Source organism: Stigmatopora nigra, chromosome 4, assembly GCF_051989575.1.
Source record: "Stigmatopora nigra isolate UIUO_SnigA chromosome 4, RoL_Snig_1.1, whole genome shotgun sequence".
Classification (NCBI taxonomy): Eukaryota; Metazoa; Chordata; class Actinopteri; order Syngnathiformes; family Syngnathidae; genus Stigmatopora; species Stigmatopora nigra.
This window is the reverse complement of record NC_135511.1, coordinates 9,844,087-9,857,165: the sequence shown is the minus strand read 5'-3', so window position 1 is coordinate 9,857,165 and position 13,079 is coordinate 9,844,087. Positions and strand designations below refer to the sequence as shown.

The 13,079-nt window shown below is 38.5% G+C and overlaps 1 protein-coding gene across 5 annotated transcripts in view; it reads left to right on the top strand.

Annotated features, from left to right (window-relative positions):
- The window catches only part of LOC144195560 (glutamate receptor ionotropic, delta-2), a 218,755-nt gene that overhangs the window by 46,059 nt on the left and 159,617 nt on the right, over window positions 1-13,079 (top strand). For all 5 annotated transcript variants that reach the window (XR_013326101.1, XR_013326102.1, XM_077715284.1 and 2 more), the window contains one exon: window positions 8,843-8,998. Coding sequence is in view for 2 of the 5 variants with exons in the window: in XM_077715282.1 (XP_077571408.1) it covers window positions 8,843-8,998 (156 nt within the window). In the remaining 3 variants the exon portion in view is untranslated. The remainder of the gene's footprint in view (window positions 1-8,842; window positions 8,999-13,079) is intronic.

Here is a 13,079-nt window from a genome sequence, read left to right as displayed (position 1 = left end):
TTTCTTTGACCTTTTCTCTCCCCTCTTACACGTAGATTTCCTAAAACTTAGATGAGTTTAAACATCCCCTTGAGTGTGATATGTTCACCATTCTGACAATATAGGTGTTTTTTTTACCATTGTCACAGTACTGTGCAATATGTACTAATTGGAACTTTTATCTCACTCTGTTGTCAAATGAGCCCCTCTTGCCCTCGCGCTGACTCCCTTCCTTCTTTGCTTTCCAGTGTCGTTAAACAAACTGACTAATTATGGCACCCGGCTTTACCTTTTTTGCTCTTTCACAGAGAGCAGACAATAAAAAGAAAATTAAAAGTTGCACCCGTCACAAAATCCCAGGAGGGCTTTTCAATTTGCACTGCCTATTCTCTGAGTTCAATGTTTGTCCTTGAGCGGACGTGCAATTTATAGTACTAAATCAGCAATCTGGGATGCCCCTTTGTGTTTCCCTTGTAATTTCCGTCCATTGCAGTACATAGTTGATCCTCTGTAACAAAGCTATCGTCAAATCAAAGGTGGACTAAACTCTGAACTGGTTGTCAGCCAGAGCACATTTACATACTGTATTTATACACTAATATTTCAACCTACATTCGAAGGTTGCTGTGTTGGAAATGAACCTTGGATGTCTGCACCAAATTCAGGCGAATGTATTACAACATCAGTGACACTTATCGTCTGTGTCTTCATACATTTTTTCCCATATGAGAGGGTGTGTGCATGGTGCAAGAATAGCACTGTGGGCCTTAGCAACATCCACTGTGAAAGTAAAGGGTGACTCATAGTTTACTGTAATGCTGGAAACTTGCATGATCAAATGATTGATCTCCAAATGTATGCATGGCTTATTATCATTTAATAATCATCATTTTGAGGTATCTAACGCATCACTATGGAATAAAGTTACAAGTGATCCTGGACAAGGGACCTGCAGAGAAACGTGTTGTTCCGGAGACCTATAATGACTAAGCAAAAGAAGCATGAAAATGTAGTTCAACAGAGAATGGGGCTAACTTTTTCCATATATAATTACTCCATTAACAGAGTCAGATAACTGCCACCTTTCTACATGAGAAAAATTAATGGGAGAATATTTCTGACTAAAGCTGTTGCGCCTATTCACTAATATGTCAAGGATTTATGAAAGCTCCATGAATGAATACCATCCCTTGAAATTCTCAAAACAGATTGTTTAAACAGATTGGAATACCAAATTCGAAACCCTCTCAGGTAATTTGCACGTGGTGCTAATCTCATAATGTCTTCACTACCCTTGTACAGTGAAGTCCCCAAAGCCAAGCTGGTTCGATTTGTATCTCACCATAAAAACTGTTGAACTAGACAGACAATATGTTCATGTTATCTTGGTAAACTGTTTGTAAACTATATAATTAAGGCATTAAATTTGATCTATAGCACTTCCCTTACAACAATAGACGGTTTGGAAGCATATGTACAGAATTATGTGTGGGCGTTGGACTCAGAGGGACCACCCATCTTACTACAGTCATTAATAAACCAAGAACCATTTGGAGTGTGTGGATGTGTTCTCATTGCAGATATAAGCACTTCTTGGGAATGTTTTGCATTCATCTGCATGACAACCTGACACAAAATAAACGGGGAAATAAATTGCCCTCACACAGTGGATGATCCCACTTAACAGACAGGTACTTTTCCCTTCAGAGGGGCTTTTTCTTTATTCTTATTTTTTTTATTACAACTGCATCTTTGTAGTGGCCCGTTGGACGATTGGTTAGTATGTTGGCATCACAGTTCTGAGACCAAGGGTTTAATCCTAGGTAGGTTCTGACCTTCCTGAATGGTTGTCTGTCTCCCTAAATGCAGCGATTGGCTGGCCACTAGTTTTGGGTGCCCCCTGCCTGGGGCCAACCGTTAGCTACGATAGGCTCCAGGACAGGATCCCCCACGACCCTAGTGAGGATCAGAGCTATGGAAAATGAATGAAAGGTTCATTTTGGGGAGACATTGTAATGTTCATTTGACAAGTGTGTCTAAAAGGGATATTACCATAATGATAACTGGATTCCACATTTCAATAGATGGTCATGGCCAATTATTTATTTTGATTTTTGAGGCAGGAAGGTACTTTTCCAGAATGCAATGTACAAAGGGAGCAGATTGAACAGTGAGTTGGATGTGGAGGTTTTTTTTATACTGATGACAAACCAGCATGCAGGAAGAATGAGGACAACTCACCACCACTGATATATAAGTGGTGGGTGTGTGGGCAGATGAGAAAAATAGTTGGCAAGACAATGTTCATTTGAGAATGTAAGCAGTAAGGTAATTGCCATATTCATTCAATCATCATTATTTCCAATTCCTATCTACTATATATCAAACATATCTGTGCTTTTTATTTGGTGCAGATAGCTTCATTACAAGAGGTCTCTGCATGTTGGCGTGCGTGGGAGCTTCTATGTGGGTTACCTTTGTTTTATTGGGTTCTTTTGTGTGCACAGTCCCTGTATTTTACTGTATTTCTTACCGAGTCGAGCATCGAGTGAATTTCTCCCAGAGCCAACTTCAGCTGCCTGCTTCAAGGTCAAGGAGGATGGCTATTTAGGCTATGATCTAGTTCTGCCAGAAAGCCTCCTGAGTCTAAATTTTTTTACTGGGTGTAGAGGACAAAACCATGGGGCTAGAGAGAGAGGAATGAAAAAGGATAATGTGGATAACAGAGGAGGATCATGGATGAAAAGGAAGTGTGTGAGAGGATACATATCAAAAAAGTTAAATGTACAAACTGTGGTACCGTATTTTTCAACAGGGTGGAAAAAAGGTTAGCACACCTGTCTCAAAGTGCCGAGATTAGAGCTTGGAATCTGTGCTCAGATGTTATTTATCTTAGGTCTCTTATTTATGTCTCTTTACGTGTAACAGAAATAGAGCGGTTTGGAGGTGAAGGTGAAAGTGAGATAGATCTGAAACACTCCACACCTGCCTACAGCGGCCTCTATGAGCCCAGGATGGGCTTGTCGTATGCTTGAGAGTCTGTAAATGAAGTTTGGGCTTGGATTCTTGTCTCTATATGTTCTTCTGAGCTCATGTATGCTTTCTCTTGGCCTCTTGCCCAAAGTCAGTGAGCAGAAGCTCCAACCCAACCATGACTCGAAACACGATAAGCTCTATATTATTCATCTTTAATAGGTCTGAACTCCAAATTTCATGCATGTGTTGCACTGAGGAGACTAATGGTAATTTAGATGTCTGTATGGCTGTTTCATACTTAGACTTAGTAATAATTAATAATTAGACTTCTTTAGACAGCCAACTAAATATTAAAGGCATGAATCACTGGCTATTCTTCTGGTGTAATTCCAGTGGCAATAATTAACAATTCCTTTCATCGCTTTCCCTTTTTTCAATATTCACATTCAATTTGGAAAATGTTCCATGTCTCAAACATAAATATAAAACAATAATATAATAACTAAGTATTTCTGTCTCATATATAAAACTATTCATATCAAATGATTTCCTGGTACTTGGAACAAGGAAGGGAAAAATTATTTTAGATTATAAACTATGCTTTTGCTAGTCTAAAGATAACTGCATTATCGTATTACCCATGATAACCTGCACAGTACTTCATTTTTTTTTACCAATTACATTATCCAAAGAAAGCTGCTTACATTCAGAGGTGTTGCACAATTCTCTGAGTGTTGAGCTATTTGATGGATTTGAATTGTCTAGTAAAATTAATAGATTATTTTGGTGTCGCACCATTTGTACATGATTAACTGTGATGATCAATTCAAGTAAGCTCTCCAAAAACTGGATAATGGTCCTGATTATTTGATTCAGGTTTATTTATTGGTGGAGGTAGACATGGAAAACAGACTGGATAGAGACCTTCCAGGACCGGAGTTGGCCACCCCTGTATTAGAATATATGTGCTGAGGCACAAGTCATTCTTGCAGAAAGCTTTTGAGCAGGGAGAAGGAGAAGAATAATGTCAGTATGTATGTGTAAGAAAATGTGGAGAATGAGCCGGAGTGCTTTGTTGAAGAAAAAAGAAGTAATGTGAATGAGGAAAAAGAGGAAGAGAAAAAGGGGGGCAGAAGGTGTTGAAGGAAATTGAGGGCTGACGGAAGATTGTTGGAAAGAAATGAATATATGCAAGAGACAACTATGAGGAGGAAAAGTAGAATGAAGAGAAGGGTGTTCTGCATTAAAGCTAGGGAGGATGAAATCACAAGAGGTTAAGTCATGGAGGAAAGAAATATTGAAAGAAAAAAAAGAGAGCCGAAGCTAAAATTTCAAGTTCAACAAATCAATTCTTATGCATGCGGTAATGTGGTTTTAGGAGAAGCTCAATGAATGTAGTTATACACTAACTCTACATTACTTTCTTTTAAATACTTTAAAAGCTGCAGTTTGTTACTTTGTTAGTTAAATTACATATTTTCTTTTATATAAATACTACATATGAGTTTTTTATGCTTATTGAGCCTATTCTTCTGATAACATATTGCTCTATTTTTCTGTCTTTTACATGTATATTTCGAAACACGCTACCTTTTTGGCCATAAAACCGGGACCCCTACAGGCTCAGGTCTGGGTCCGCCGACACCCCTAACACCCCTTCTGCCTCTGCATACAAGAATAAATCAGTTTATAACAGTCAGGTGCTGCTTATTTCAGCTGAGACTGTATTGGTTTAACCATCAGTGGTGTATTGGTTGTAACAAAAACCTGCACCAACAGAAGTCCTTGAGGACTGGTTTGGACACCCCTGTTGTAGTTGATACAACCACTTAATCAACCCAGATTAGATTTCTCTGATACACAGGCGTTTGCTGACATTGGTCACAACAGTGCTTAAAATTGGATTGTGTTTCACTGTTGCCTATCTTGCGCTTACATAGATTTTTTTCTAGACTTAACCCCACAGGAAACTGCTCAACAATGTGACTGCAGGCAGAAACAAACCCATCAACTTTCCGTCCTTTGGTTAATGGGATCTGTCACTGTGACAGACTGGTGACTGACCGTTCGGTGAATTGGCTACTTTTAGATAGTGCTTGAGCTGTTGGCTAATGATAGGGGGCAGGGTCTAGAGAGCTTCCACCCACCTAAAGCTCATTCGTATTGGAGGAGGCAAAACCAAGGCTATCAGCAGTAGCAGTCTGCAATGCGTGAATGAAGATGAACTCTACTGGCACATTCTGGCATTAACAATGACCTTGGCAGAGCTATGGTGACAACTTGACAAAAGACTCAGCTGCAAAGTGAACTATGGCTAGAAATTTCTGCTGGCCCCTTGCCTCCTTAATGATGGGACAAATTAATGTAGAACCTGTGATGAAAAGGGGTGAGAGAGAGATGGCAAAGAAGAGATTCCGCCTTTGCACTAGGCAGGTTACCTTGGGGATTTCTTCATTAATCCTCTGAACCCTTAAGGTTCTGAGACTATTGGCTGCTTTTGTCCATTTCTTCTTTTTCAAAATATTTTTGCCGTATTATACCATGTTACTTATTGGAGAGAGACGTGTCGACAAGTTTACGGTATTCTGTCGAGTTTGGGCTACTAAAGTAAGATCCCCTTGCTGACAGCAGCTTATGTAGAGCACAGCTATTATCTGGTAATTTGATTTATATTATACTTTGATGTTTTCGTGCATACCAATATACTTGAATTGATCAGCGAGGAACATATTTAGAAAATGAATAGTCTGTCATTACATACATGACATTACTTACAGCAACGTGTTTGCGCACCACCTCGAGTGGCCGTAAGAATAGTATGGTATGTGGTAATAATAACGGTGATCCTACTTTGCGTTTTTTTGATTATTGCGGTCATGACGGCTCCTTTGGGCAAACAGGGAGCATACCTCGATGAACTAGCCAAACTCGTTAGAACAGGGGCAACAAAAAAGCTGTAAAGGTGGGAAGAGAATATCGTGGGAGCTGTTTCTCTTTATGTGCGAAAGGATCACCGAGCCAGCACACCCTCATTAACTGCTCGAGTGCGCTTTAAGAGAAGTGCATACTCCTTAGCTAGTATAAGCTTGCGCCAAAGCAACTTCATGTTTTGGAGCATAGATTTGCCGTTCATCTCAAGTTTGAACCATACAGAATGATCACATTGCTCATTCATATTCTTTCTCTACAACTTCCACACTTTAATCATCCACACACAACGACAAGCTCTTCTGTATTCTGCCACCGGCTGTACATCAGCCTCCGTGCAGGAGTCAAGTCATTATTCTTGATTTCTCTCTTGACATTTTTAACACATTACCATCTGATATCTTGGATGTAATACCAAAACGGTTGGTCTTGTAATCTATTTATTCACATCCATGTTGTTCAAACGGCCTTAGGCAAGAGAGGGATGCTTAAATTTCTCCCAATGGAAAGGTCCAGCAATTCAATTGGCATGCAATCCACCACAATGTAGCAGATTCTGACTAATGTAAATGGAAGCAATAATGTGAAGGGCTTTGGAAAAAGAAAAGTAAACTCATTTTTTTCTGGAATGCCCTTGACTGTTATAATCAGCGTGAAATAAAAGAAAACTTATTTCATTGCAATAACCCCAATGACTTTGTTTACAACTGGGACAATCTGCATTCTCATGAAGATAAGAAGCACGGTAAAAGAATTAATGTGACTTTGTCATATAAAATGTCTAAAAGGCTGATCGTTTCGTAGGCCGCAGAGGGTGCAGGAAAATGAGATGAGAAGAGATGAACTTTCAACTCCTCATACTGTCAATATTCGCGTTTAGGGATGAGAAACAGCAGTCTAGCCCCTGACCCATTTGCAATATTATAATTGAGCAATTTTAGGGTTGAGATTTGAGGTCTAATGCCGATACCTATTTTTGTATTGGATTGATTGTCTATAGCATTCACGACTAGCCTCTTCCAGTTCAAATGGATTGGACATTTTTCTCAGTCAATAGAAGCCAGTGAGAATTACAGAAGTTACACTGTAAAATGTTTTTAGATTCTTGCATTCCTCTGAAGAAGCACACTTAATCATAATGTTTTTTTAATCTGAATCATTTAGAAGTCAGCTTTATTTTGGAAAACACTAATCATTTCTCCCCCATTTTCTGCCATCAACCAAAACATGATCTGAATCATAATTGATGATAGTTTTTTTTCTGTGATATCAAAATAATTGTTGGATCAATAAATAAATAAAATTGACTTGTTAGTCACTTATTACAATAATTTTATTTGCAGCTTTGTTCTTTTATTTTATATGATTTTTAAGTAAAATACGGGTTCAGGAATATACCCTGTTCCAGTGTGTGCATGGAATCCTAATTGTCTCAGTTAATTATAGTTAGCATATGTGTGATCAAGAACAAATTGATGGCAGTAGCAGAGCAATTTCACTGCAAGTTGGTTCCTGCTCATCTATATTACATTGCAATTGTTCAAAGAACAAATACTCATTCAAAGAGTAGGTGTTTACTGTTGCCAAGAACTGATGATTCCCATTATTGAAGGATGCATATTTCATGAGGACTTCTGATGAAGCAGCATTTAGCATGAAGTATACGGCTGCCTTCAAAACTGAATTCTTATTTTTCAAACTTGAATTGTCCTTCTGGAGGTTAATTAGAATGAGTGCAAAGTGAATTTGGACATGAACAACGTTATCAACATAGAACAAACAGAAAGGTTGAATATTTTGGATCAAGAAAACATAATAATAAAATAGAGACCAGTATCAGGTGGAGGCTGCGTAAGTCAATATGAAAAATGTCAACCGTACACTTACTTTATTCACAGTCATAATATATGGCATAAGCCACCCACCCATGGTTTTTCATCTTGCTTGACTAGTGTAATTGGTTGGGGTGGAGCCTATCCCAGTTTACTCTGGTCTGTATGTTATTAGTTAATTCTAGCTTCCATACTGTGTAGACAAACTATATTTAAAGCCCAAATTTCAATTTAATGGTCATCTAGAGTAGTCTAGTGCTTTGCATTTTTGTTACCCCTCCAGAAAGAGCAACATATTCATCTTCCTCTGTTTCTGTGTGGCACTTCATATCTCTCATTCTGTGCCATATGTGTGACCATGCTCAATGCATAGAGACACTTAGAGATAATACTTTGGCATTCATTCATTCTTCAGTTTAATCTAGTGTCTTTTGGACATTGATCAGCTGCCAGCTAAACATTGTCCTAAATTTGGATTCAAGCAAACTCAACTTACTTTTACACACACTGGGGTCACGAACCACATTGGACACACATTTGTGATGTTGCCAACCCACTGGCAGCAAAATAGGATTCAGGGGTGCCGAAAGATTAGGAATCGACCCTTTGGTCTTAGGAAAAATTATAGGTGCACATTTTGCCACGGTCAATAGCATCGACTTAAAGGGTTTAAATGATGTGATGTTTTCTTAGATTTCCTAATTTTCATATATTACATGAAAAAGCATTATCTTCGTAACCTCTGTTGAAATTTAGAGGAATTTGCTTTATCTTGCGAGACATTAGACTTTTTTTTTTTTCCATTGAGCAGTAGCACCAATTACAGGCCCAGCTCTACCAACTTAATCAGCGAGTATAACCTTTTTGGTTATTAATATAACCCTCAGTCAATTGCTTTCTCACATACACATGCACACACACTCCACACTTTGCACTTGACTGCACCTCGACTAACACAATTAGTGCTCCTTTAGTTTGTGGGTAATGACGAGTGTAAGGAAATTATTCAATTTTTTTCTTTTTTTGCTCGTACTGTACCATATTCTGCCAAATACATGCAATTAATAAGAGCACAAATCAAGTATATTTCAGCAATGATTTGATCTTTTTCTGATTTTTGTCTGTAGGCGCCATCTTTGACGAGGCGGCACGGAAAGATGATGAGGTGTTTCGCCTTGCGGTGGCAGACCTCAACCTGAACAATGAGATCTTGGAAACAGAGAAGATCACTATCTCTGTGGAATTCGTGGATGGAAACAACCCTTTCCAGGCTGTACAAGAAGGTAAGGAGCTCCACATTGTTGTTGTTTTTTTGGTGTGGTGTTGTTGGTGCAGTCCTCACTAGTTTGCTGTCAACGTCAAGGTAAAACTATTATTTATTTACTTTATATATATATCTTAATTCCTAGGGCTCCATCAATACCTCAAATTTACCTGGTTGAAATATATCTGTTAATCTCATGGAAATGTGTTTATCTTAGTATGTTGTACTACTACCAAATGAGTCTAAAGTGTTCATTCCTACACTTTTATACAAGTCAGTACACCATTTTGTGTGGGGAAAAATACTTTGCACCATCAAATATTTACAACTTCATTCTCTTAAAATGTTCTCTTTAAATCTATTCTTGGGGGACTAAATTAATACTTAATTTTTATAGTTCTACCTTGTATCATTGTGGTAAAAATATATGGATTTTCTTTTAATCAACAGGGAGTGCATTTTTGTTCATGACCAATACCCCCACTCAGTCTACATGATCCCCCTCCACTAGGATATATGGAAAGATTGAAGGGGAAAGAATAACTTTAAAAAAAATCTATTAAGATAAATACAGAGAAAAACAAACAGATTACAGATTATTACTTGAATAAAACACCAGACTATTTAATTTGTAGGCATCAAAATCATGTCAGATGTTTCGTGTTCATAAAAAAATATTGTGCTTGGGGGGAAAAAAATAAGTAAATGTATGTGTTTTTCAGCCTTGACATACTGTATTGCAAGCAGTCTCACCCAATCATGTTACTTAATTGTGGTTGTACATCTGTCAGTTCCATTTAAATTTCACCCCCTATAGCTTGTCCGGTATCTTGATAGTAACCCAATCCTTGCAAAAACAGGTGAAGTTAGCTGTCTGTACACACGTGTGTGGCATGCATGTCAGTGTGTCCGTGTCGCCATTGATTATGCAATAAGGATCGCCTAATTGGATAACTGCTTATGGGAAAGCAGGTGGTGAGGGAGTAGTGTGTGAAGAGGGAGATCTAGAGGGGAGGGAAATCAATAGTTGTCTCGGCTTATTTTTCTTTCACACTTGACACACCAGGTACATTCAAGTACTATCAGCAAACATGCATATGCCAAATTGACCATTTCCAATTTATTTATAACACGCAGTAAATTCAAATGTTTGAGTTGTATTAAAAATATCTATGTTCTCACCATGTTTTAAATCAATGTTTTTTCTCTGGGTTGTGAGACTGCAAAATGGTATCTTGATTGTAACCTAATACTTACAAAAAGAGTATTGCTTTTGGTTAGTATTGCTTTTGTTTAGAAACTAAGTCAGGAGTGGTCCTCAATGGCCACAGTGGCTACTGCTCTCTGTTTCAACCAATCTAGCAAAGAGTGTTTACCCAATGGGGTTTCCATGGAAACATGAAGCGCCTCACTGCTATCCACCAATTGCACTTTTAGGACACCAGATTGGTCAAAAGGTGTCCACTGGATGGGTTGGGATTAAAAACCCACATCAACGGTGGTCCTTTGGGGGATGGTTTGCCCACCGCTACTCTAGATTTTCCAAATTGTGAATTTTTGTCCTGCCATTGCCTGGCAACGAGTTGGCTACTGAGTCTTCTGGGTGGTTACTGGTAATAGTGCATAACCTTCAGATTTGTTGCTGGAGAGTGTTGCTTTGGTTGGAAACTCAGGAGAGCCAGGGGGTATTGAGAAAGGCTTAGTAAAGTGAAGCTACATTTAAATCTGCTAGCAGCTTGACAAATGCACCTTACGTAAGCCATGTATCTTCTATCTATCAACATATCTTTCATTAGTTCTTCTTTGATCTTAACCTGACAAATATGCCCATAGTCGGTTGTTGACGTGATTAAAAACAAAAGATTTTGACAGCGGGGAGTCTTCAAATGGTTAAGAAGCTCAATTATTATGAGGGATAAGTTGAAATGGAGTATGTGAACAATGATAATAAGAATGCTTCATCTTGCTAAGGCTTTAATTAAAGTTTCAAAGGATTAGTTTGTAAAATATATATTTTTTGTCATCTTTTCAGTTTATCAGTTGTGGCAGTGGAACTGGAGAGGAATTATAGTGCTAAAGTCAGCATGAAGTGACTGCCTTCAGGCTGGAGGGAACATTCAAGTGTGATGGGAATAACTAAATGAATCTTTGCCGTCTTGATGAGTACACAGTTGGTGTGGACTTGCTTGAAAAATAAACTTTTAAAAGACACCCAGACTCCAACTTTAAATAATTTGGGGTTTGACTTGAACTATTGACAGTTAAATAATCCAATTTGCAAAACGACTAGTCATATAGTATGGATGTAAAAAGGTCAATCATTCAGATCACTTTATCATCTGCTATGAGGAAGACCTAAACAATTGTTCATGGGGCAGTAGTCTTCCTGTTCTCATTTTCTTCCAGCTTCATCTGACATAACTCTCTTTAGCCTGGCAGCTGTAGCTGTGAGCCTTTTGTTTTGGCACATGCTCGGGCCCTCTTGTGAGGATATCCTGCTGAAGGTCTGCATCCAAGACTTGTCTTACACCTGGCTTTTGTGTACCTGTGCTGGCAGAGATTGCTGTATGCCACTTTAATATTTTTCGGATGCTGTCGATGTTGACCTCTTAATCTCTCAATCGAGCATCCATGGGATTAAGATGTGTTCTATTTCCTCTTGCTTGAAGGATTCCACTTTGGGGAAAAAGAGCCTGCATTGATTTGGTTGAAGCCCAAAATACAGTTATACCTCCTCTTAAGAAAGACCCAACTCACAAATAATGCAAGTTGGGGAATGCCTTTACATAAATATTTAGTCACTGAATACTTTTAACAGATTTCCTAAAAAAAAGAAAATAATGCTCTACTTTTATCATATTAAGGAGGTAGTGTTGAGAGCCCTGGTCTTTTACATGTATAATGTGATGACTTACGAAGTTATCTATTTTGTTATTATTTAAAACAAAAAAATGTTAGCAGGAAGCAACATGCTGTTTTGTGTAGTGGAGTCCAACATGTGACAGCTGGGAAAAAACAAGCGGGACATTTCTGGAATGTGTGGCCATGCATGCAATCAATTTGGGAGTGATCTGTTGATGGGTCGCTCATTTGCATAATACAGCTCTATTTAAACGTTTCCTTCCTGATCCTACTGAGCTTTGACTGTTGCACAAAACTCCCTCTTGTACCATTTGACTGCCAGCGTTCTTTATAAATAAGCATCTCATTTAAACTCTCTTAAAAGGGCTTTGTTTCTTTGTCTTCGTCACTCTTGCGTACTTGGCCAGTTTTGGGGTTTTCTCATACCCAGAATCAGATTAGAGTGCTACAGACAAAACTGTTTCTGAATCATTATCCATATCCATTATCCATTAGCCCGGAAGACCAATTTATCAATGACGTCTGGCTTGGCTATGTATGTGTGTGTGTGTGTGTGTGTGTGTGTGTGTGCGTGCATACTGACACATTGGCACAATTGAGGGAGAGTGTGCAGAGCAGTTCTTTGTGTTGTGTTATGTGTTGTGGAGAACTTGTCAGAACACTGTCACCACCAAATGGTGCAGAATTGAATTATATAATTGCGGCACACATTTGAAGTGTCCAAAAACAATGCATCACTTAACAAACAGCTGTCACAGCTTGCTTATGTCATTTGAGGCAGCCATAAGAAGGAAGTTGTTGTTAGCTATATGAAATCATCAACATGTAACAGTCTAATATCGACATCGCACACCTTTTAGCTGCCATCTGGGGTTTGAGTTGACAATACCAACTTTCATAACCAACCCCATTGTCCCGGAACGAAAAATAATAAAACCTACTCTCACAAGACTCAAAAGATATTACTTCGGCAAACATAAATCATAAGGCTTTTAACAGACATTTTTGCAATCTATAGACTTGTGAAACTGAGGCGTTTAAAAGTACAAAAAGGCCAAGGGACCATTCACTCTATTTACAGCAGACTTACACACATTTACACACAAAGTAGTACAGGGGGGAAAGTATTTTGTCGTACCACTTTAAACAATGCGATGATGACTCTTGTCTAATGTGCTTATTGAAATTACTAATGATGCAGGCAGAGTTAAATGTGGTGTGTTCTTGTTTACCAATCA